The 26,855-nt window shown below is 39.9% G+C and overlaps 2 protein-coding genes across 4 annotated transcripts; one reads left to right on the top strand and one right to left on the bottom strand.

Annotated features, from left to right (window-relative positions):
* On the top strand, positions 1–11,888 carry LOC114920907 (uncharacterized). The gene is made up of 4 exons (XM_029279609.2): positions 1–5,535; positions 7,623–7,732; positions 7,877–8,095; positions 9,840–11,888. The coding sequence occupies exons 1-4, from the start codon at positions 5,078–5,080 to the stop codon at positions 9,983–9,985; spliced, it is 933 nt and encodes a 310-aa protein (XP_029135442.1). The 5' UTR covers positions 1–5,077; the 3' UTR covers positions 9,986–11,888.
* On the bottom strand, positions 11,166–26,474 carry LOC109992744 (uncharacterized). Of its 3 annotated transcripts, none has more exons than XM_065963132.1 (6): positions 26,311–26,474; positions 21,894–21,966; positions 21,184–21,383; positions 19,671–19,913; positions 14,583–14,721; positions 11,166–12,266 (listed from the first exon to the last, which is right to left on the bottom strand). In XM_065963132.1, the coding sequence occupies exons 1-6, from the start codon at positions 26,318–26,320 to the stop codon at positions 12,224–12,226; spliced, it is 708 nt and encodes a 235-aa protein (XP_065819204.1). In that variant the 5' UTR covers positions 26,321–26,474; the 3' UTR covers positions 11,166–12,223. The 3 variants fall into 3 exon arrangements, with proteins under 3 accessions (XP_065819204.1, XP_065819199.1, XP_029135441.2); XM_065963127.1 differs by having other exon boundaries at positions 11,166–12,343; XM_029279608.2 differs by lacking the exon at positions 21,894–21,966 and having other exon boundaries at positions 11,166–12,343.
* Between the last annotated feature and the right edge of the window lie 381 nt (positions 26,475–26,855).

Below are 26,855 nucleotides of genomic sequence, written 5' to 3' on the forward strand. Positions count from 1 at the left end.
TCCTCCCTGTAGTATGTGGGACATGATTATTTAAAAAAAAAAGAAAAAAAATCATTTAATAACTTGTGGTGCAAAATGTCCACAGTTTTAACATTTTCTTTCACACTTTCACTGGTCCACCTAACCAATATGTTACATCTTAAGACCAGTATTAATGAGATAGATAACACCTACCCTAAGTCCATATAACCTTTACATTAAAAGGTGCTCTCGTCAAAGATGATACTTGTGAGCTGATGTTTTGCTGAAGCTTTTCACAATGCTTACCAAAAGACTGAGACTTGAGCTTACCTTCATGTTCCTCATCATCCTGCTCTTAATGTGGCTTGTTGTATAGAAGTTGGGTTCTTCATTTGAACCTTAAACTTTGAGACTTTTTGCTAAACCTGCTGATGTGGCAGCAAGTAGACTTGGTTAAAATAGCAACAGAACTGCTCAAAACACCTATGATAAATCTTACATTCATGTCGAGAGTAAAAACTGGAGTACATATTGTGTGATATTTCAATAATTTTTTTCTTTTGTTGGTTAAGAATTGATGCATGAGACTTCAGCCGCTGTCTTCTAGTGTTGTCTTTAAAATCTCTTCACAGAACATTTTTTGGGTGCTACTTCTAAATGAGATTTTCCACATATTGTCTGTATCGAGGTTTCTAGCCTGCGAAGATCTTCAGACACATCTGTAAATCAGAGAATGTGTCTCACCCATTAAACTGTTCTGAAAGATATTTCCTCTTGAAACCAGGGAGGCAGAGTAACAAAGACCTGTGTGTGTTTGGATAGTGCTTTCTATGTAATGAGTCTTCTATGAGCAGAGTAAAGATTACAACATTCAGCTGCAGGCTGTCTCGACCAGGCCAGAGTTAGTTAAACAGGGGTAGCAGTTCTTGCACAAAGCAGTGATTTTAATATGAAGAAAATGATATACGAGGAGATAATTACGGTGATGGGACTAATCCCACCAGCAGATGTTTAAAGCCTGAGAGTCTTTTAGTCGTTAATGAAGTCAAACCTCCAGAAGAGGGCAGCACATTTATACATTGTTCCAAAATCTATGTTTTCAATCTCTAAGTAAAACTGACTGAACCTTTCCCTGAGTTTAAAACCGGGGTGTCTGAATGGACTCTCTCAGCCTTTTCTCATGATCTCTACTTTAATGTGGAAAACACACACTGAGGAAACCATTTCAAGTTTTAAGAAGGTTTACACTTTGATTAATATCCTGTGAAGCTAAGCGTGTGTACGTATCATAGATTGTAAATATTCAGGTACGTATCCTCTGAGTCTGAAGAAAGAAGCCAACATGGCCCTTAAATCTGCATTTTTTGTGATGACATACACCTTGAATTATATAAAATATAAACACATGAACACTTGATCTTAATCGTTATAGTTTCAAGACTTTTTCTAATGTAGCATGTCTAAACCATTGGTGTAAACCAGGGGTGGTCAAACTGGCGGCCCCCATCAACCCCCAACGTGGCCCTCAGGTCAATTTCTACATAGGGTTAGGGTTAGGGTCTCATGAAAACCAGAAATATGTCCATAATAATATTTGATCACTGGTATATGTTAAATTTGAGACATTATCGACTGTAATCATTGTATTCTACAATTTTGCCCCCTGGCAGTGAGAATTAAATGAATGTGGCTCTTGCTGTGACCAAAGTTGCCCATCCCTGGTGTAAACCATAGACTGTAAATATTAATATATAAACCGTATAAACCCCATGATTTAGACTGAAACTATGACGTCCCAAAAAGTAAAAAAAAATACAAATATTGTGTACACAATGTTTTTTTTCTAAACTTTTTGTTTGACTTCAGGGGCTCCGTAAATCATCAAATAACTGTCTTCAAAATATAATTATTTGAATCTATTTTCTAAAAAAATAAAATAGGCTACACATTGAGTGCATTTTATTTTATGTTCGATTCCTAGAAGATCCTTGAGATACTTGAAGATCTATTGAGAACTATTTATTCCTCCCTCTCAGACTCTCCTTTTATTTAAATAACAAAGCATTGGATGTATCTAGCTCTTTTCTGAAACATCAAAAACAAAACTAGAAGAATAAAAAGAATAAATACTCTAAGAGAAGGGGAACAAAGCAGAGGAGGAGGATGACAACAGAGCTTGTTGGTGATGATGAGGAGGTGAGTTTTTAGGGATCTTTTGAAGGTTGAGGGGAGGTCTCTGATGGTCTGTAGGGGTCAGGTGCAGAGGGTGGGGGCAGCAATGGCTTAATTGGCTGTTTGTAATGTTTACACCTTACATGGTTTACACGTTTGCTATCTTAAAGCGTACCAAAACCACAAGTGTGATTGTCTATGTTATTTTTTAATTGATCAGTTTTTGATGTAATATTAACTGGGGAAAGAAAATTATGAGCGAATGATCAACAAAAACTCTCAATAACTCATCTACAGTTGAGTTAGAACAGATTGAATATAAACAATAGAGACCATAAGTATCCCGTCTCCATCAAATGATGCCACTTAAGTCTTTAATTCATTAAATATTATATAAAAGAGAAAACAGTGCCGTATTTAATGCATTAAGCATAAAGTGCAAAAAATTATATCTCACAAATGTAACTTTAATGCCTGAAGAATCATATTTCATGCACACACTTCTGACCTTTAATACCTGATTTGATATATTTTCAACAGGATTTTAAATCTGAAACTTGACAAAATAAGTTAATTATATGTTGCCCCAATCCAGTAAATATCACTAAGTGTCAGTCACAATTTAAACTGTTTTTCTTTTATCTTTTTAAATTTGGCGCCGATTTAAAACCAAGATACCTGATGTTCGAGAAAATTCAGTTTATTGATGGAAAGCCGTCTTGAGATGAACCTTCTTGTTTTTTGAGGGGGTCCAACACAAAAAAAACAGTACAGTGTGATACAGACACAGTCAACACACATAAAGGCCGTCAGCCCACACATCCCTCCTGCAAATCCACATACACAGCACCCACACCAAACCATCAGAGGTAGACACACATAATGACATATAATGCAATGAAGAAAAATAATGAAATCAAGAAATATAATGCAATGAAGAAAACAAAAGATAAGAGAAAAGCGCCTGCTAAGTGTATTGTAACATTGTGACATAATGATATTAAAGGGGTAAGAGATGCAACTGTGCAGATGTCCTATGGAGCATGCTCTCTGTCCTCTGGTCCATTATGTGTGCTGCATCATGGATCTGATTTAATTATTCAGGCTAAAAAAGACATTCTCTGTGTGTTCAGCTGTACTAAAAAACAATCTGATGAGTCATATATCGGTAATAACTTTTTTATTTAAAGCCTGATTTCTTTTGTTAGCATAATCTGCTTCATGGTCTGATCGACTCTGAATGGGGTCATCATTAACAAAATAAACATCATGTTGTATTGGAGAAAGTTCAAACTAGAGCTTAAGACCATGACCTCGTTGAACAAATGTTAACTGAGTCATTTTTACATTTTATTTTTATTAAACCAGGAAAAAAACTCGTTGAGATTAAAAATCACTTTTTCAAGAGCGTCCTGGCCGAGACAGGCAGCAGCACAATTTACAGAGTTTCAAACAAACAATGAGCAGCCACACATACATACATGAATGAATGAATATTTATTTTCATGTCAGGTCATTCACATGACCCATCCCACATGGAATCATTCTGACACAATAGCTGAGAGTCAATCAAATGTTTAAGCATGTCATCAGCCCACATCCCAACAGCACCACTGACATGAACCTTCTTCCAAACAATAACACTCCAAAAGGTTTAATATACAACCAACACCAGCCCCCACAACACAATACATCAATACAAACAAAACAAATACATCTACTTCATCCCTTCCAACCAGTTTACACATGATCCATTACAAATACACAAAATACATTATTAGACATTAAAAGACACAAGTAACACATTTAAACAGCAACTGTTTGACAAGATCCTCCACAACCACATCAGGGCGAACATCTACAGCCAGATGTGTCCGCCTCTTAAGTCCTTTAACATCCTGTTCAAATCATCCAATGAGAGCAGCTCGTTAAGACGTCTCAGCTCTTTTTGTAATTCGTTTAAAGTAAAGGAAGCAAACTTAACACGCCTTTGTTCCACAGTTCAGTTCTGACTTTTGGAATAGAAAGAAAGAAACGCTCCTGGGATGGAAGATTATAAATCCCTGTACTGATAAATTAACTGAAAGGTGAGATCATTTTTGCACAGGTTTATAAACAATTAGAGATCAGTCCGATCCGATCCTTAATCGAGGATCGGCATCAGGTCCGATATTGACATCATTTATGGATCGGATATCGGACTGACAGCGCTGATCCACCTCACTGATTAAGAAAGATGGTTGGACACTTAAAACCTTCTGAACTCACACAGACTCACTTTGAAGACGTTCAGACTGAACTGTAGGAAGTGTTCACAAATCATCAACATCAAGACGGTCAGACGAGATAGAAGAGCAGATTCTTACACCTCAGTTTAAAAGATTTAATTTGAAAAACCTGACAGTTGTCACTGCTTCCTGTTTGTATGTGAAGACAGCACAATACAATGCAGTGCCGGGTTTACTGCAGCTTTGTGTAGCCTTACAGCTTATACCAACAACAACAATAACTTCATTAGTTATGATGATAAAAATATAGAAATCAGTATCGGTACATATGTATCGGAATCAGATCGGAACTGAAAAAAAGAGGATCTGTGCATCTCTTTAAACTATCAGACTTATTTTTGTAACCATTGACGTCGCCCCCTGCTGGCTTTTATAAACAATGCAGGTTCAAGACTCTTCCACCTCTTCTTCCCCTTTGAAATCCGAGGAGACCTTCACTTCTCATTAACTCTATGACCTCTACTCCTCTACAGTAGAGATGAATGAATGCATTTTTTGGTTTTCAGAAACTGCATGTTGATAAAACAAAAGAGCATCAGATCTTTAGTCTGGGTAATCCACAGTCCCTCTGTAGGCTACACCAGGCTGCAGAGGTTGCACGCCTATGTTTTGCTGCATTTGGAAAGATGTTGATCTGAGCACGGTGGGCCTCAGGAATGCCCGGAATGGCAATCACCTTTATTCTAATTACTTTCCCACCATCACCATGCTGTCAGCTGCTCTGTGGCTCCCTCACAACACACAACGTGTCACTTTCCTCTGCACCGCTGCACACTGTCACCATGAGCCTTCAGACCGTCCTCCTCATGCTCTCAGTTTGTTTTTACATGTTTCCCCCGGCTCTCTCCCCTCATCCTGAATCTGCAAAGAAGAAGTCAGGCTGCTTCAAAGTCAACAACTGCAAATGCATCATGAAGGACGGCAGCGGCGTGATTAACCTGAAAGCTATGGGAGATGCAGACGGTTTCCTGGGGCGCTTGAGGCCTGTGTCCGCAGAGAACCTGCCCGTCAGTGTGGAGCTCCTCCTGTCCTTCAGCCCCTGCCAACCCTTCTCACAGCCAGAGGACTCGACAGGAACGGAGTGCACCAACGTTGCTGCATGCCTTGTCGTCAGGTAGACCAGAGTCAGTGCTGAGACTCACAATAAACCACTGCTTTGCTTTTCAGCTTTTACACTAAGGCAAGACGTTGTGAGTCATAAGTGTTAGGAACACTTGTTAAAGAAATAAGTGTAGGATTTAAAAACATCATTAAAATAAAGTAGGAATGACAAAAAATGCAGACCTTCATCTTGCTCTAACACTGAGGGTCTTCCAGTCTCGACATTTGGACCTTAATCTCAACACTTTTTTTTTCTCAGATCGCAAACCAACTTCTAAAGACTTTTTGAAATGGTTCTGACCATTTGACTTTAATATTTACTCTATAGAAACATATCATGAAAGTTATTATCGTGCTTAATTCTCTGCAAAATGCTTTAATAACTCATGAATACATTTACTACATCACAGCCGTATCACTGCTATAGCATGTAGTTATGGGATGTGGTTGGTAAACTATCATTTTATTGATGTCAATATAACTTCCATGAAAACGTGCCAGTCCACTTCTCAATACTCTGCCTCACAGCCACAATCCCATTGGTTGCTGCTGTAAATCTCTGCAAAGAGCAGAGACGGGCTTCTGGTAAACATTTATCAAACATTGGTAAACAGGAGGCAGCTGTGCACATGTTAGGGACTACTTTTAGCAGTGGATGAGTTTAGAAAAAGGAGGTAGTTATAAACACATCCTGTAGGTGCAGGGCAGGCTGAGGAAGAAGAGATGACCACACACTTGCTCAAATACCAAAAGTGAGCAGGTATATATCTTCCTCCTCAGCAGTGGATTCATTCACATTCGTCACTAAAGTAAATGTTTGAGGCAGCAGGATATGTGGGCTGTAGTGAAAATAAATGACTTTATGTGTGTTCATGTTTCCTGGGTCAACAGAATGTCTCACTGATGTAATGAAGGATTTTTGGACAACTTTTACTCCGTGGCACAGGGGAATATGATCCATCAGACTTTAAATACACAGACAATACTTGCTGGTTAAAAACATGGATCCCACACGCCTTTTATTAAGGGGCTAGATAAGTCTGCAAAAATGTTATTCAGTGTTTGTGCTGTTAGTTTTTGTTCATCCCAATGTGCTGACTGTTTTCAATTGTTTACATAAATATGTTGATAGGGGTGTTATCAATGAAGGAGGACATTTCAGGACCTGTGTCCATTTTTCTTATTGCACTGGCAGTGAGTTTCAGACGTGCTTCTCACCCAGGCTTAGCCTACTGTTGCTAGGTTACAAAAGTTAGCTCATAGCACGTCTGCTTCGCTCCAAAAACTCGTTCAAACAAGTTAAACTATTTTCAAATGAGTTCTCAGCGATAAAATCAAGGTGTCTTTGATCTTAGGACGCTGAACTGTTTTGGTTTCGTAGAGAAAATGAGCAACGCCAGCACAGAAAATGGCCGTAATGGAAGCTCAAGACTTAGACCTGAGACTGTTACCAAAAAACAAGAAAAAAACAGAAAAATACCAGTGGCAGAATATTTAGTTTTGGTTACAAACATTTGATGATTTCGACTCTTAATTGCCTGTAGGTGTGAATGTGAGTGTGGCTGGTTGTCTCTATATGTCAGTCCTGTGATTGGCTGGTGATCAGTCCAGGATGTAACCCCCCCCCCCCCTCGCCCAATGACCGCTGGGATCAGCTCCAGCCCCCGTTACCCCGAGCGAGAAAAGCAGTAAAGATAATGGATGGATGGACATTTATTTATTTATTTGACATGGACATACAGTAACTTCAGTGCTGTAACATTCAACCATGCACAAGTCCAAGATGCACTGCTCTCAGTGTTGATAGCAAAATGCTAATTTGAAACACCTGTCCACGGGAGGCTTTTAAAAACAACAGGTAGAGATAAAGAAAAAGATAAAAGACGAGAAAATTAAAACAGTTCAGTTATGAATGCAAAAAATGATCAAATACAAGGCAGTAAAACTGTACTACAGAAATATGAACTTGTGTTTAATGTGTTGGAATGATGTTGTTTCTCCTTCAGACATGATTAAATACATGTCTGTCTGTTTAATGTTTAAGGGCTGTGACCTTTAGGTTTGAGAATGGTAACTGCAGGTATGTTTCCTTATCAACAGGTATCACGAGATCAACAGATTCATTAACCGCTATTTCAGCTACGGTAGACATGAAGGGAATGAGTTCCACTACAACGACACCCTGAAGACGCTGTCCGTCTCATACTTTTGTAAGCTTCGACACAAACATGACGTTTGCTTTTTTTTTGACACTGCTCATTTGTCCTCGTTTTGTGATGATGTCCCGGTCCCTAAATCATCATCTTCTTCTTCTTCTTCTTCTTCTTCTTCTTCTTCTTCTTCTCGTGTCCCAGCTCATGAGCAGAAGCCGCTCACAGTGGTGCATTATCACTGTAACCCCGATGAACCCGCTTCTTACATCCAGGACCTGAGTCTCGGCACAGAGGAGCCCCTGCAGATCTGGGTGGAGAGCCCCTGTGCATGTCAGAATGCCTGCGCCATGGGAGATCTGGGTGTGGGTACCATCTTCCTCATCATCCTCTGCGTCAGTGCTGCTGCATACTTCATCCTTGGTATTTATTTTACTTCAATGAGATAGCCCCAATGTTGATTACAAAACAAAAAACAATTATAAGAACATGACTGAAAGCCATCCCCTAATCCCTTCAATCTACATATTCATATTTTGATTACGCAGGCCCATACTGTTGCATGGTCCGTATAGTGAAGGGTTTATTTTGAAGGTCGATATGTCAGACTTAAACAGTGAGTGAGTTAGTCGGTATATATTCATATTTTAAGTTCTGAAGAGAAACAAACTACACAAAAAGATCACCTATACAGAGTCAGGAAAAGATGAATCTTCAGGATGCTGTTAAAGTCGATAAAGACACGCAACATAATAATAATAGATTTTATTCCTTATTCCTCGTTATTTATAGAAGGTGCCCTTCAAAGCACTCAAGGTCACCTTACCAAGCAGAGATAAAATAACAAAACAAAGTAACAATACATAGATAAAATGAACATTAAAAAGACAATTTTACAGGATGTAAGAAATCATTGTGTAGAGGATTTATGAGACCGGAAGGGGAATGATCAGACTGAATATGCCAGTTTAAAAAGATGTGTTTTGAGATGTGATTTAAAGATGGAGAGAGAGTCAATATTATGGATGTGTGGTGGGAGGGAGTTCCAGAGGGGTTGGGGGGCAGAGCGGCTGAAGGCCCTGGACCCCGTGGTGGACAGGTGGGCGGGTGGTGCAGTGAGTTGAGTACAGGTGGGTGAGTTGATGTGTAGGGGTTCAGAGAGCTACAGAGGAGCGAGGTTATGGACGGACTTAAAGGTGAGGAGCAGAATGTTGAAGTTGATGCGACAGCGTAGGTTTAAGAGTGAGATTAGAGTGAGATGATAGTGTGTTTCTATTTACAGCAAGTTGATGACGACGCAGCTGATTTAAATGTCTTTTCACTATTAAGGGCCACTCCACAACAGTATTCATTTTGAATGAAAGACCACATGAATGTTGAGACAGATGTATGTATGTTGAGATGAGGGTGAAGGAAGAGGGTGTTGTTGGGAGGATGGACTAAAGGCCGAGCAGAGAGGGAGATTCAGGATGGGGATTCTGTCTCTGAAATACAAAGGAGAGGCATAGGTTGAGTTGAAAATAAAGGGATGATGAAGGAGGGTGAATGGATGAGAGGAAGGGAGGGTCAAAGAATAACATGTATCAGAACTGGATCTTTCTTTTACAAGTACAGCCATTCAAGTGCCTTTCACCTGCATTCTGTCTGATGGCCTGCAGGGGGCAGTTTTAGAACAGTGCAGTGCTTGTGAGTGTATGAAAGCAGATGAGAAAATAACCCACAGCTTCCGTCTGAGCCGCCTTTCAAAAAATTAATAATAACATTTTAAGCATGATGTTTTAGTCCTGTAAGCTATCGTCCTGTTTAGAGTAAAAACACAATAAAGCAAAGTATAATCTCAAATTTTTTAGTTAAAAGTTGAGGCTTCAGAACTGTAAATCAGAAATCAGTGATTGACTTCATGATGGTTTTGTGCACATCACTATCTGATGGCTTTCAGTTAGATTATAGATTACAGTTTGGATTCATCCCCTGCTTATAATTTACAGTGACTAACTTAACGCATAGTTAAATGATCTTAACTGTAATCCATTCAAAGTTTACATACTGATACATTGCATCTGTGTATAACCATTATATAATAAATAAAGTGTAGCCTATGTTCTTTATGCTCTGCCACAAAAGTCAAAGTGAAGCAGTGCTGTTTTTCCCTGCGTTCTGTCTACAGGCTCCTGCGCCCTGAGGCCTTTTCGGAGCAGCAGTGGAGTTCAGATCTCTCCCGAGCACAGTGTGTGGTGTATGATCTGCTACCTCTGCACTGAGAGAAGGCCAGCAAGAGGACACTATGCAGACATGACACACAGCGAACGATAAGCAGCTGCAACCCTCTGCAACGCTACAGGAAGTCTCAGTGTGTCAAATGTTTTGACCTGAAGGTGTCGTGTCCCGCTGACGGCCCGCAGTCAGAATGGTGTAAGTGTTTTACAGTTCAGCTCAGAGTGACAGGCTCAATACCTTCACTCAGTATGGTGAGGAATTATAAGTTAACAATAAACGTCTTTTCATTTCTTTTTATTGCTTAAAAATTAATTCTCTTTGATATCTTACATTCACTTGTAAAATACAAAAAATAATGGTTTGGGGAAAGAGGCTTTGTATGCATGATGTGAATCGCCTTCAAAAAGACAAAATCACCACATCAGACAACAACATGCATAACCATCCAAGCGGAATAAAATGTCAAATTATAAGGAAAGAAAACATGTAATTAAATTTTAAAAAAGCCAAAGCAATGAGTACATTGAAAAGTAAAAAAACAATCAGGAGCCTTTTAGTAATTCAGATATTAGAAGATTCCAATGCATTAAAGGTTATTTTGCAATATTATGTTTTTCTAAGTCCCGAAATATGTCCCCAGTCTGTCTACAAACCCCCCAATGATGAGAAAAGTCCATCCTCTCCGTCTTTTGCCTGCTCCACTTTTCAGAAAATGTGTGATCAAACAGGCTGTCTGGAGATTTTCCCTTCATGACATCACAAAGGGCAGTAGCCCCTCCCCCAGGTGGGTGACACTCCCACAGCTAGGAGTTTGTACTGCTCTCTGAGTCTACCTTTTCACCGTAAACAATAGGACATGGAGGGAGAAAGCCCTTCCAGATAGGGGGTGTGGTCAGACACAGCTCATTTGCATATTTAAAGGTACAGACACAGAAACAGTCTGTTCTGAGCAGGGCTGAAATAGAGGAGTTTATAGACATGATCAAATACAGGATCAGAGTGGATTTAGAACAAGAAACTTCACACACATGTTTTGAGGAGCTCTGAGATAGGTTGAAGAGGAGGAGAATATGTGACCTTTAACTGATTTATACCTGACATGGAGAGTATTTGGAGCGATTGTTTTACGTTGCAAGCTTTATTATAGTTCGTAGACTTAACACTTGTGCGACATTCATTTTTCAGTGATTGTGCTTAAATTTAAATACCTTTTAATTGTAATACCTCATCTTGCAGAATTCTGATATTCATTATCTAGGACTTTTAGACAGACCTGTTTAAATTTTCCAGCTACTAATTTTTTTTTTTTTTTTTCAAACATGACATAGCAGATAAAATATTGTTTCTGAAGTGTAAATATAGTTGTATATGGACAAAAGTGTCACAGAATCAGACAAACAGAGGTCTCTACATTTTGGAATAAATGTTGCTGCAGAGCCTCCTCGTTATAGTGGCATGATGTCATTGTCTTGGTATCTACAGTCTTAATATGTTCAAACACATGACATCTTAATGGCTGCATGGTGACAGTGGTTAGCGCTGTTGCCTCACAGCAAGGAGTTTCACATTCCCACGTCGGACACAGCCTCTCTGTGTGGAGTTTGCATGTTCTCCCTGTGCATGCGTGGGTTCTCTCCAGGTAGTCCGGCTTCTTCCCACAGTCCAAAGACATGCTGGTTAGGTTTATTGGTGACTCTAAATTACCCGTAGGTGTGAATGTGATCCGTTGTCTCCGTTGGCTGGTTGTCTCTATATGTCAGTCCTGTGATTGACTGGTGAACAGTCCAGGTTGTAACCCCGCCTCTCACCCAATGACAGCTGAGATCGGCTCCACCCCACTTGCGACCCGAAAGGGAAAAGTGTTGTAGATAATGGATGGATGATATATATTTTAATGTATCTCTTTGGACAAATAGCAATAATTCTGTCTTTATGGATTTCTTTCTGGTTGCTGTATGTAACAGTTTTGGTCTTTGAAGTAAATTTAAAGTAAACCTTGTTTTTGTCTGTGCGGCTCCTTCTTTTTTTTCAGAATATTTTTGAAGCACTGTTCCCCTTTTAGTCATTTCTGTTTCTTCTCTTATTTTTCCCGACAGTGTGGTACAGTTTATATTTTCTACACCATCTCATTTTGGAACTTGTAGGGTATCCATCTGTGGACAGCTGCAGACCCCTTGAGAAAAAGGCCTGCAGGTGTCACATCGCTCTTTTCTGTCCGGTCTATGTGAAGGTTTTTAAGGGTCAAGTTGGCTCGATCTGTTTTCATTGTGGAAGCTGTGCTGTCCTCCGTCCTTCACACCTCAGCTGTGCTCAGAGTCCTCCTGTGTGATGTCTTCAGAAGATGCTCTGTGGAGTACAGGTAGTGTGTTGGTCTCGTCTGGAGAGTTAAGGAACACCAGAGGATTAGCATGGGTCATGTTGACCTCAGATCCCTGAGTGTCCTCTGCTGTAACCCTGCAATGAGCACAGAAACATCACTTGCAGTGACAAGTTAAACTTTATATTTTGAAGTCATGAATCCCCCACCCACCCACCTCTGCATGTGCACAAACTACAAAATTCAAATCTAAACAAAAGACGTGAGATATTTATTTGTGTCCTACAGGTCTGTCGTCAAAGAAAAGACCAAACTGTCAGCGAGTGACAATAGCCTTAAAATGCGTCAGACATTCAACAAAGCAAGTTTTTAACAAGATGCAGTACAAACAAAGTCAATGCAAAGACGTGTAAATACACAAAAACTGCACCAGGAGCCACAAACCACGTGAATCTAACAACATGAATCACTTTAAAACACACATTTGCTGACTAAGAATCGATAAATTCTTCTAAAAATGTGTTGCATAAGCTTGTGACTGTTGCTATTCTGCTGACTTGAATAGCATTTAAAAAGTTTTATGTGAAAAAGCTCACAGACCTCATCAAGTTTTACAACAGCATCATGAATAAGACGGTTATGAAATCATTGACTTTAGAGTCATATTCCTGAAGTGAAACAGGTTGCAGCTGTTGTGGGACTCAGAAACATTCAAACTAGCAGAGACAGATGGACAGGCGCTGCACAGCTGAACCAGAACAACAACACTAGTTAAAAAAACATCAGAGGGATCTTGGCATCGAGCCGAGTTCAGCCTGACCTGCTTAACAAGTCACCAAACTGGGCAGTGGTCCAGTCTCAAGCAGTGCTTAAAGCAACAATATGTAGGAATTTTGGTTCCCCCCTCTTAGACAACAAGAGTTTGTTTATGAGCAGATGGTGCAAAAAGACAAAGACATTGTGAGAAGCTAAACAACCATGTCGACCGACGATGTAAAGAAATATTACCTGATTATGCACAAATATGACTCTGCAAGCCTCTTCAGTCTGCTGGCTGCAAACTGCATGTGGAGTATGTGCATGTGTATTCATTTGTTACCATGATGTCTGTATAGCCTGTGGCTGAATGGTTTCATTGGAGAGGGTCTTAGTTAGTTGAGATAGATTTGTTTGTAAGGTTCCAAACTGATAACGGTAACAAGGAAAGAGACAACTTTCTTGGGGAAAGATGGATTTATTTTTTTCTATGCTGGCTTGAGTCATAACTTGTATTGGATCACTTTCTGCACCCGGTAAAGCTGCTAAACATAAGACAGCGATGACACAGATAACGTTACATCTCAATCTGTCATGAATAATATCTGCAGGGATGATACATAAAAGATGGGACGCATCATCAGCGATGTTTCCTGGGTTCATTGGGTGTTTTGGGACTTGCAAAATCATACACCCTCGCCCAGGCGACCCAGCCGGGGTTCATCAAGCCCCGACTTGCGTCCCAGCAGGGATGAACACTCGGCTTCATGCTCGGTCACTCTCTCTCTCTCTTTTTCTCTTCTTAATCCGTCATCGTCCTCTTCCTCTTAGCTTCAGCTTCAACGGGCTAACTGGCTGTTTTTTAAAACTGAACACTTGTGGTTGAACTATTGCCGTAAAGCTGTACACACTTTTCACTAGATGATCTCAACCTGCTGCAAAAAAGTCACATAGTGCAGTAAACGGGAGAGACTCCATTCCATTGTGCTTTTAAATCATGCTTTGAGTGACTGTTTAAAGTAGGAAAAGTTAGATGTTGTTTCTGAAAAGAGGCAAATCCAAGAGGGCAGAGAAATGACTTGGATGAGTTTTAGTTCAGAATTATCTTGAGGGGTGAATATTGTGTTCAAATGACAAAAATGAGAAAGTGACACTAGGCAATAAATGGCTGCGCTTTTGCTGCATCTACTACAGCACAGCTTTGTTAGACAACGTGGTGACTCTATTTGTTCTCTCTTCCATAGCATCTCCGTGTCACCACCGAGCTCTGATGTTTCACAGGACTCTTCTTCACAGATTTTTCTGTAACCGCATCCTCTTAGGTTTCTGAATGACTCCATGGGTTAAACAGATCTCTTTTACTCCATGTGGGCATTCCCTTTTCATGCTCTGCAGTTGTTCTAATTGCTTGGGAAAATATTTTTTGTCCCCCCCCACCCTTAAACTGACATCACCTCTGAGAGCGGGTTTCTGTAGCAGTGGTCCAGATTTTGGAAAATAGGGTGAAAACCCCTGATGTGACGTAAAAGATTATCCAAGGAGCAGTTTATTCAGATGGCTGCTTTCCTTTGGCTTGCTACGGCCTCCACGCCCCAAACACACCCCTCTGACAACTCATACCTCATGTCTGCCGTCTCTGCATCCTGCTCCTCATCATCACAGAGCGATGAAGGCAGATACAGATGGAGCTCTGAAACTTTTGTGGCTCCGGCCAGTGCGTGAAGACCCCGCCTCTCATCGCTGGGGGTTGTGGGAGTTTCTAAGAGGAGAGAGGAATGTGAGCCATGCAGCCTTGAATTCACACACATTCATGCTGCAGAAGTCATTTACAGCATGCCAAATAATCCAACCAGTATGATCTGGGACTGGGGGAAAAAAAAAAAAAAGATTGAGCATTACAACATCTGAACAACTGTGTCAGCTTTTCACGAGTGGACATCCAAAAGGCAATTCCCCAAACTGCACAAAAAAACAAAACAATTCACCGCCCTCAATCCAAATAATTGAGAAAGAATCCAAAACAGAGAAACTTTCATGTCAATTGGCGTTAAAATTTGATTGTTTTTTTCTAAGTCATCAGAAAACAAGCACAGCTGTTACAGCCTGGAGCCAGAAGAAGAAGAAGAAGAGTAATTCATGTCGTCTGGGTGTGATTATGGAGATCTGCAGGCAGATGGAAGCTGTCATGTTTGTGTGTTTCTCAAAGAGGCCTTTAAAGTGGTGAGCAGTGTGCGTAAACAGCAGCTTTAGTTCTTATTATGAAAGGAAGGAGCCCATGTGAGTACCAGATATGAGGCAATTAAGATGTTGTTGTTTCTTTTAATCAGAAAAAGATTGGCTGTATATTGATTATAACTTCAACATGTATCAGTTTATAATGTCTATAACCATGCAGTTTCTAGTTTGGTTTAGTATTTTTGTTTGTGATTCTGTTATTGCTTCCTGTTTTATTTTGTCTTTTCCTCTCCTCGTGTTTCTCTCTCCATGTGTGTATTGTGCCTGTCATATATTCCTGAGTTCTCAGTTAGCCTTTAGTGCTTCCTGTTTTATTTTGTAGTTTTCTTTCTTCCTCTGGTTCATTTCTCAGGGACAGATGCAGTATACATGCAGAATAGTGATGTGAAAAGCAGTTCTTTTCAGTGTACTGAATCAGTAGAATCACTTCAGTAAAGTGATTCGTTCAAAAGATTTATTCACTGAATCGTTCAGTACTTCTCTGCAGCTCTGTCTGTGAATCAGAATTTAATAAGCTGAAACACGGCCGAATGTTTAGTTCTGCTCGCGATCGTACTGAGAACAGCCGGTGGTGAATAATAAACCAATGAGCTGAGACACACACACACACACACACACACACACACACACACACACACACACACACACACACACACTGTACTGACTGAAACACGATCGTTAGTGGATGTTAAAACAGTCAGCTGAGTGAAATTAAGTTGGATATAAAAGCCGTTTGTAAACTGACAGCAGCTATAAAAAGCACATACATTTTCACGACACCTAAATGTTAAATAATATATTTGCTACTTCCTCAATTTTGGAGACATGAGAGGGAGAAGTAGGGGCGGGCTTTAGTGACACAGAGCTCCCGACCGACTCCGTCCTGTTGGTTCAGTCAGTACGTATCACTGACATGAAAGGAGAGGGAGGACGGGCTTTGAGCGACTCTTACGGTCTAGAGAGAGACATGAGACGGGAGAGAGGAGAGAACAACTGAAGTTGAGAAATGAACGACTCTTTTCAGTAAGTGATTCAGTTCAGTTCGTTCACCCAGATGATTTGTTCGTTTTGAACAAATCGTTCATGACCGACACATCACTAATGCAGAACTGAACAACAACTTTCCAATGCACTGCACCATAGCATTCATAGCTACCATGCTAATGTCTGTCCCTGAAAGGGCCTTCAGTATTAGTATACATTTTTAAATATGATAAAAATGTATAGAGCATGTTTACAGAAAGAGATAATCTGTGTTTGGTTGACAGTTATAATAAACTTTAAAGGCTTGTCATCATGCACATATACAAACCATACATACTGATACATACTGTGCATGCATGCATACACATTATACACACACACACACACACACACACACACACACACACACACACACACACACACACACACACACACACACACACACACACACACACACACACACACACACACACACACACACACACACACACACACACACACACACACACACACACACACACACACACACACACACACACACACACACACAGATCTTTCAATCCCCGCCAATGACTTCATGATTTGTTAATTTTTAGGATTTCTTTCAATTTCATTTTTTACATTTAGACAGCTCTGTTTTTTTTTAAAGTTGGGCAGGAAGTATACTCCATCAGTTAGCTCCCTTTATAGTAAAAGCAGATACTCCGGCATGGTCCCTGCTGTGGTATTCCTGGTTTTAAATCCAAGGGCCTTTAAGGGTCTCACCATGTCACAGAGAACCAGAGGAGCCTGGCCATGGAAGCACTTGTAAGTTAGATTGACGTGTTTCATTTTGAGTTTAGCTTCCTGCCCTGGTGTTTACCTCCACTCTGATTATCTTAACTAGTTTCACCTGTGTCTTGTTGGTCTCATCTGTGTCCAATCACTCCTGGTCTATTTCGTGTCTGTGTGCTTCCCCTTCCTGCTCAGTTTGTCATATGTCAACCTCTCTGTCTTACTCTTGGATTTTTGTTATGTAACCAGTTTTTCCTCGGGGTATTTGTGTTTATTTTGTGTCTTTCCTTTTACTTGGACATTGTGGATGTTTGGACTTGGAAACTGAAGCTTTACTTTTTGTTTGGATGCAAGTGGGTCTTCACCCTTGTTTGTCTACCACTTTGACATAGAAGCCCTGAGAGGCAGACAAGAAGAAAAAAAATATCAGGTAATTCTCTTTTTGAGTCTCATTTTAATTGTTTTGTCTCGTGTTTTTAGGGCCTAACAAGAGATGAAAAAAGAATCACCTGTCTGATCTTTTGAATCCTGAAAGAGTATACTGGCCAAATAGAGACAAAAATATCAACACTTCATTACAGACTTACAGTGATCCTTTATTTCTCAGAAATACGACAGGTCTAGAGTACTCTTTAATTACTTTAACTCAAACTCCTCATCCTCCCCGATAAAGCCCTCCATAACCTGGCTCCCCCCCTCTACCTGTCTGACCTCCTCCACTGGCACAATCCCACCCTCACTATCAGGTCTGCCGACACAAACCTCCTGTCCCCCCTCTGCAGGATCAACCCTGGGGGGGGGCCAGGGCCTTCTCCATTGCCACTCTGACCCTCTGGAACTCAGTCCCAAAAATCATCAGATTTGTCATCACTGTTTTGTTTTGTTGTTCTTTGTTAAGCATCTTTGACCACTCAGAAAAGCGCTATAAAAGTCTAATGCATTATTATTATTATTATTATTATTATTATTATTATTAACATCTGTCAAGGGGGTCACAGTAGAGAACACATGAACAGCAGGGCATCAAAGTTGAATATAAAAATGAAAAACATGAGGACATTTTTATTAGAACACAAAAAGACAACATAGAACAACAACATCTAGATAAAAAAACACAAGTAGATGAAACACATTACAACCACAGGATGGGCAGAGTGGAGGAGAAGAGTGTTACCAGATCACCAAATACAACCAGATGTAAATGGAAACAATGAGAGCATAGCAGGATGATTCTTAAATATACTTAATGATGAAACAGATCTAACATGAATGTAAAATGTTCCAGTCAACAGGAGCTTCAAGCCTATAAAGCCTGTGTTTAATTAACCTGAGGGACAAAATAGATCAATCTGACAAGAGTCCAGCAGGTGTGTAATGTAATATCATGCCCCTCTCTTTTTTACAGAGACCTTGGATAACACCTATTGGTCAAGTTGTTGATTGAATGGCGATTCAGCCAATCACAGCCGTTTGACCAACCCATCAGGCCAGTGTAGCGTTTACAGTTGGATCACGTTGAGGTTACGTGTGCCTGGTTAGAGCTCAGAGGTAAGAAAATCAGTGTTTGCATCCCTTTAAAAAGATGTTCAAGTCTCTTAAACTCATGCTTTCATGATTTATTTCACATCCGAAAACAAAATAACAGTCTCAGTTGTCTAAGGCAAATGTTACAAAATACTGTTAATAAGGAGAATAATAGAAATGCATACATTTGAATAGACACTGGATCAACTGAATTTATCTTCCTTGGCTAAGAGATTTTCATTTAAATGCACCATGTACGTTGTACAATGATGAGTTAGGAAAGGACAATCGAGGACAAATCTGTGGAGTCTAAGCTGTTTTAGGATAAACATGGTCTGTTTTAGATGTATTGAGTTGGGTACAGACTGAACAGTTTTTGGCTGTCCCAGGTGAAAGAGGATCAATCCTGACCATACCGGTGGTCGTGGCTCCAAAACAGTGGTGCTGCGTGATCAAAGATGACCGATGTCCCGGTCTATGGAGCAAAAGACGGCCTGCGACAAATATCTGACAGTGACAGAACGAACATCTCACATTGTGAATGCTTCTAAGATCTTCTGCCAACCAATTGAAATGCAACGTAAAACGACACTCTAATCAGCGCACCCACACAGGCGCCAGAGCTGTCCAAAGCGTATGCTAACAATAACAAGACTAATTTCAAGCTGTCCTTGCATCATTGGCATCCACTTTTCCCTAGCCAAGACCGTGTCCACATTTTTCTATTCCTTCTTTTCTTATTTTTTTCTATGCACATGAACGCCACTATGGCAAGAGGCCATGGCAACCAAGGTTGACGCACACTGATTAAGCTAATGACGCTGCGTGTTGACTAACCTCACAGTCTACGGTTCACTAAGTACCTCATCACATAGTGTACATGCATGTCGTAACCCACATTATCAGATGAGTGTCCCACAGTGTGGCTTGGAATACATTTATAAGATTACAAAAAGCCCACAGTCTGTTGGAGGCTTTACAAAACTATTTGACAAACAGTGTTGGATTATCAGTTTTAGAAAGTTCACACGCTTGTTGTTCTCTTCTGTGATTGTAAATGTTTGTGAGAGAGCGTTTTATATCTTTTTTGGAAAGTGTGTGTGCAGCCCAAAGCAAAAAATGCTGTTTAGTGAAACTGATTCAGTCAGCATAGTTGAAGCAGTGATAGAAACATAATTGTGATTTATTCACCTGCTGATTCACTGATTGGTTCTCTGTGATGACACATGCTGGGAGCTCCGCCTCCTGCGGTCATCTCTGGTCCGCTCCAACTCCTGGACCTGGACGCTGGCTCTTCGCTGCCGTCCAACCTTCCCTTCAGACCGTTTAGCAGAGTCCGGCTGCCCCCTCCTCCCCCTCTGCTCTGTGGGCTCACCCTGTGTGTCGTCCTCCCACTGCTGGGCCTCTGCTGCAGGGGACAGCAGAACCCTCGCACTATATGACCGGAAAAAGACAAGGACAAGGGATTACAGAACGTAGCAAATACAGTTTGCATCAGTCTTTACAAATCAAACAACACTACATCAAAACCCTTCATGATAATCTCACAGCTGGCTGAAATCACACCAACAAGTATAAAAAGTAGATTTTAATAGATAACTGCTCTAAGCTTCTTACAGCTGCGGTGCACATACAGATGAACACTACCTTGTGAGCAAATTAATAAGAGCTCTAACACGTTTAAGAATTGAGGGAGGAGATGAAGAGAAAATGTAACCAGGTTATTGTTGGAGCAGGTGGTGTCACACTCCAAACACGGACAGGAAGTTCACTTGTTATAAATAAAAATGGAACGTTAAAATAACATCAAACGAAATGAAATTGAAAGACCCTATAATGGTTTATAATCCAATAACTAAAAATCATAAATAACCTGACACAGTAAAGCATTGAATAAAATAACAAAACATGAAAATGTAATAAAACAAGAAAAAGAAAAACAACTTAAAATTACATTTTCCCCCAATTACAGCCTAAATCTGATTTATTGCTGGTCAGTGTGATGATTTTTTTATGGGATCAGATACCTTCATTTCTCATGCCTTCAGTAAAATGTATACGTTTTAGATTATTGCTCTGTATCAGGATCTGATTCAGGACAGGATAATTGGTTTCCAAACATCACAGGGACTACTAACTAAACTCTATAAAGGCCAAGCGACAACCTCCGGTGTTAAAAAATGAAGCCGATGCGGAAGTGCAAAGTCCTGCAGTCCGTCAAGTGTCAGCTTGAGGCTCCAGGAACACAGGAAGTCACATACACACCACAGGCATAAAAGCAGTTTTTACAGCATAAATAGACAAGTTTAAAGCCTGGTTCAAAAAACTAAATAGGTCTGATTAGGTATTGTCATCATGGGCACACACTGTACGGGGGTGTAGGTGTTTGTCAGGGGCTTAAAACCTGCCTCAGCTCCAGCTCTCAGCCTGTCGTTAGGTTGACTGAGAGTTAGACTGAGACAGGATTTCCAGCTTGGTGGCTGCTGCTGATGAACCTCCAGAGCCCCCTGCAGGAACAGATTGGTGACATCACTAAACTCAGACTTCTTCCTTTCATATTAACAGTCTGATAAAGACTTTATATTCCATGACACAGTCATTCTATAATGTCATGGCTGTTTGTTGGCCCATGTATATTTACATCATGGCACATCATGATTGTTTGCAACAGTGTGTCATCATTCAACAGACATCATGTAGTCACCTTGCAGACCCAGGAGCTCGGGGGCTGTGGAGGAACGCCCCATGTTTCCAGAGGTCCGGGGTCTTGCTGGAAGCAAAGAGAACTCTGTGCTGTCACGAAAGGGTTCAGACTGAGAGTTCCTCCTCGGCACGCTGTGGACCGACATCATGGTTTCATCTGCATCTCTCCTCTCATGCATCACACACACACACCATGTTTTTCTGCAAAGACACAATGTACACACTCAGCGTTCAGCCAGTTATACCTTCATGACTCACCATACATTCAGTGTAATGAGTCTGTTTGTATCTGAGAGTTTAGAGCCAATAAATTAACCTCTTTTATAGCCATGTCATGGATTATTACGTTTCAGATGATGACATCTTTAAAATGGGTGTTCCCCCTTGTGTTTTAGGATTTCAGTTTGGGATGAATGTATTACATAAAGAAAATCACATCAAAGTTTCTCTCCAGAATCTGCCTTGAATTTAATGTCACGGAGATGAAACATTCTTGAATAAAATGTGGCTCCATTGTTTGCATCCAGTAAGTGAAACCAGCGTTTACACTGGATTCAATATGTTCTTGTAATGTGTCAGGCACATGGTCTGGCCTGAGTATTCCTCAGTCTGCATGAAGACCTTCATGGTAAATCTGCAATCTGTAGCACTTTTACGAACAGAGATGGGTGACAGAGGATGAAAGGTAAATCAGTAAGGTTTCTATATTACCGTAATACTTCAGAGCAGCTTTGGTGCTGGTTGTCATTAGTTACCAACATCTCCATAGAAGGATGAGAGGCAACTGTGAAAGACAAATTAAAGGAGCCATATGTAACTCTGACACCCAGTGTTAAAAATGAGTACTGAAGTCCAGATTCTAAACATTGTAGAGAGCTGTTTCCCCCGCCCCCCCCCCACTCCTCTCTAGAGTCAATGCTCACACAGGTCACCATGTGGTGAACACTGAAGCTTCAGTGTTTATCCAGCTCTGCATGGGTCTGTAAACCTTTCTGTGTTCTAACCTCTCTCCATTTTTCAAAAGCATCCTAGTTGATCCTAGTTTGAGCACGTTTCTGCTCGTGGAGCTTATTAGAAACATGCAGAGGCTTTTTAGGTCGGGTACAATCACTTCTATCTGAACCACTTCTCTTGCTGCTTCCATCGCTGAAACACCTGTTGGTTTGCTGTTTACCTGACAAACTGAGGGGCGTCTAAAACGGCCATGTGGGGGTGCCTTAAAACCGCCTCCCTTCTCTGGTCCAAACAAATCCAGAGCATTCAGGACCAGAATCTGAATTTAGGAGGACATACTGGCTGCTGCATTGTTGTCAGAGAAGACATCACTTCAACATAGCATGTTTCCTTAATGTCTGATCAGATAGTAAGGTCACTTTATGATTTAATTCTGTAGATATCTTAGATATTGGACCTTTAATCCTTTTTGCGGTGATGATGGTGGAGAGAGAGCAAAGTCAAAAGCAGCACTCTACAATTCTGTCTCAAATAATGAAACAGGTTTGTATCTGTGAAGATCATGGTGTTTATTATATTCAGGTAATTTTAATTGCAGGGACATTAAAGGAGGCGCTCTAAATTTCTTCAAACCAAATAATTCCCTTTGAAACACTTTTCCCCTTCTTTGCATTAAGGACTCTGACAAATTCTGCCATCTCTACCCAATGCAACTTGGTATTTTTGAATCAATACAGGTGGTATTTTTGCTCTCTAGTAGCTCTCAGTACAGTTTACGCTTTAGTGGTACGTTTACAGTATGTGGCTGTTTATCTGAGTTTCTGAATAGTGGATTGTTGTTTAAAAAAGGCTGTTAAATTGACTAAATGGTCCAAGAAAATTATTGCCACACCACATCATTCTGAAGGCAGCAAAACATTTTTTAATTGCAGCAGGTTTAGCAGGAGTCAACGAGGTCTTATGAACATGGACTGCTTGTGCAGACCGGAGGACATTTGCAATATGTAGCTGACAATGCGTTGTCTTCTGTGCATACCACAAGAACATCAAATTCATGTCTGGTTTTGGTTGTGAATCCGTGTTTGAAGTGGTTATTTTGAACATCTAAACAAACGCAGTTTCTCACAGGCATTCTGTAATAATTCATTCAATATGAACGTTTGTCTTAAAGTCTGTACATTTGCACAACAAAGAAAAGAAAAACATTTTACCCTTCATGGTGGCCCCGTGTGCTGAACAGGGTTCAGTTTGAAACACAGAAGTGGACAGACAAATCATGAACAAATGTAGAAAACATCTTCATTACTTTGACAACAAAAAACCTGCAGCAAATAAACGAACACAACCAAATACGACCTCACAGCCACAAACACAAACAGCAGCACACAACAGCTCTGGTTTTAAATGATGTTGTCTGTGTGGAGCAGATTTGATAAATGCTACTTTCAAATTAATGAAGATGTTCTCCATTTGTTTTGGTCTTTTAGTCTACACTCTAAGAAATTGCTGTAAATTTACGAGGAAATTTCAACAGTATGATCCTGTTATGTTTAAATACAGGACATTACTGTATTATAACGGTTTATAACAGTATTTTACTGTATCATTGCTTGAAGGAAACAAAACGGTAATTTACCATAGTTTTGCAATGCATTTTGGGAAAAAGAAGTTGAGACCATGTGGTTGAAAGGACAGTGGAGTTGGCTTTGCCAGATTGTCATCCATCTCCATCCTGACAATTAAGAGGTGAGTGCCTTCCTGCTTTGCTAGTTAGAATAAGCAAAAACCATCACTTACTATGTTTCAAGTCATTTGTGGGATTAATGTTAGCTAGATTTGGAAATTATACAGAAACAATGCAGGCAGACACAAACGCAGTGAGTGAATTCTTTGCCAGCTAACATTAGCTTGAAATACAGATCTTAACAGTTGCTAAATGGGACAAAAAACAAAGCATTTTCTTGTAATGTGGTTAACTAAGTGGCTGGGAAATAATGAACGTGACTATCTTGCCTGGTGGTACTAGAACGGTAGGTTAGCTAACATCAACAGTCACTTTTTCTTTGTTTCAGCTTCAACTGACACTGACTATTGATTAAATATTGAATTAGAAATGATGATTAGCTGGGCCTACTAGGAAATATGGCCATAGTATAAATAGTATAATATACAGTATTTGAAAATGTATAAAAGGAAACTTTAGTGAGACTGTCAGAATGGACCTGAAGCATGTTTTTTGTTTCTATTTTAACACATAAAGCTGCTGCCATACATCCTGAATTCCAGGACTTTTATTCATACTAGTTCTACTTCATACTTTTACTTTACTTCTTTATATATGGAGAATATTCAGAAAGGATTGTCCATATGATAATGTTCACTGTTCAGCTGGAGCTGCTTTTGTTCTAACGTTGCTTTTCCCCTTTACAGAATCCTTGTTATGTGGCAGTTTCAGTCTGGAAGGAGAAATAAGAGGGAGGTGCAGGTCCAAGGACCCAATTTCCCTAGGGATCTAATCTATAACAGAAATGTTTTCACTTCTCTGTTTAAAATGTATCTACCAAAACTCTTTATTGCACTTTTTATACATTGGAAATGGTCTTTGCTAAATGTCTAAATGTAAATATTTGTGCTAGATTTTTTGCCTATTTAACCTTCATGTTCTTAAAGTGTATTTTCTTTGTTTTTGTTACAGTTTCAATAAAGACAGATGTGGTTTGATAAGACACTTTGAATTTTTATTATTTGTCTTAACATTTTAAGTTGCAATTTTAAAGGCACTGTTTATTTATTATTTTAAAACGTGGTGTTTTATAACCTGACATGCAAGGAATCATTTATCAAATCACTAGGTTTAGAAAATAAATATATTGTGTCCATTTTGGTAGAAGGAAATTAATCTATAGCTAGGTGTAGTATTTACAATTCACAGTAAAAATCTGCAAATAAATTGTAAATAAACAGTATTAAACAGTTAATCCTTTCAACAGTATTTTCCTGTTGACATTTAAAATAACAGCTTTTTGCTGTATTTACAAAAACGGTAGAAAACTGTAAATTTCAGCAACAGCAATATACCGTTAATTTTACAGTAACTTCCTGGCAACCCTACTGCCAGTTGTTTACCGTTTTTTAAGAGGGGGAATTTCTAAGAGTGTATTTCTCTGTGTGTTTTCCTTAAATCAGTGCACTCAGCTCAAAAGGACAAAAGTCTTGAGATTGAAGCCTCTTTGTACATCCCCAACAAACAGAGTTTTGTTTATCCTTTCTTTGATCGATTGACTCATTTGGGAACCTCTCTGTGTAAAGTATGAAGCCTGATTTCTACTTCTTTGTCAAATCTACGCCCTATAGTGTAGCCCTGTACGTATTTTATCAGCTTTATCAGCTCTAAATACGCTCAGGCAGAGAATTTGGCAGAACTGAAAACTAGCAATATACAGTAAATACAGCATAGAAATTGTAGTATATGTAGTAATGTTTGTAGTATTGCACAGCAATGCAGACACACCAGCGCACAAGTTTGTAGTGCTCACAATGTAGTATGAATGGATTAGTGTTGTACTTAATCTCTGATGTATGTCGCTTTGGATAAAAGTGTCTGCTAAGTGAATTGAATTGTATATGTCATATAAAGGTCAGATGGGATATGATGAAAATATAAAACTAGAACGTCAAATACAATGTTCTCAAACATGGTGGCGGTCATTAAAGTTAACGTTTATCTTGTTGATTTATTTGAGAGTAGTGTAAATCTGTTATTTGATGCTATAAAACAGATTATAACTCTGTGATTGAAACACGCAGTGCTTATCGGTTTGGGGTTTTTAAGCTTAATTTTTGTACTAAGACATGCCGTCCATTTTCTATACACTCAATGGTCTAAAGAAAAGGCAGATGTTTCCTTCTTCTGAGACGATACTGTCCAACAGTTCTCACAACCATCACTTTTTACAAGCCCATTTTAACAGCCTGACACATTTAAAAGAAAAACTGAGGGCACACAGCTCTGGAACTGATTCAGGTCGTTACGTTTCAGCCGCTTGGACAAGCGAGGTTATCAACCGCAATTTAACAGAAAACATGTGTGTGTGGTTAGGGTTAGGGTTACAGTTCATTACACAGCCTTTCAGCAACTCTCCCACAGTGATTAAAGATCTGTCTCTGCTCTTACCTGCTCTCATTCACACTTTTAAATCTCTCAACAAAACTCCCAGAGGAGTCATTCACGCAGAGTTGAAGGAAATCCCCTTTTTGTAATGTTCCTCTAAGAATATGGATCCACACCCGAAAACACTGATTTTACTGCAGGTCCTCTCTGCTGTTGCTTTGGGAACAGTGAGCTAACTCTCTGGGTTTGTTTGTGGTTGGTAGGGGGTGTTGAGGTGGGGGTTGGGAGGGGGTATGGTATCATAGTTACAAGCCCTGGTTTGTATGACACAATGGCATTTTTGGTTGATATTTGAACAAGTCTCTGAGGAGTTGTATCCTGCTCTCCACAGTTCCAGCTAAAAACAGCTCGAAGAGTGAGTCTGTGTGGACTTGCACTCAGCATGAATGGTTTATCTGACCAAGTGCTGACAACGGCAGCGCCATTTTCAACTTTTTATCAGACATTATTCTCGATTAGAAGTACCTATATTATGAGTGGTGACTGACAGTGGTGTGAAGATGGTCTCCTGGTATCATAACAACAGACTACCGCCGCCTGCTGGCATG

The sequence above is a fragment of the Labrus bergylta genome, chromosome 2 (genome assembly GCF_963930695.1).
Source record: "Labrus bergylta chromosome 2, fLabBer1.1, whole genome shotgun sequence".
Classification (NCBI taxonomy): domain Eukaryota; kingdom Metazoa; phylum Chordata; class Actinopteri; order Labriformes; family Labridae; genus Labrus; species Labrus bergylta.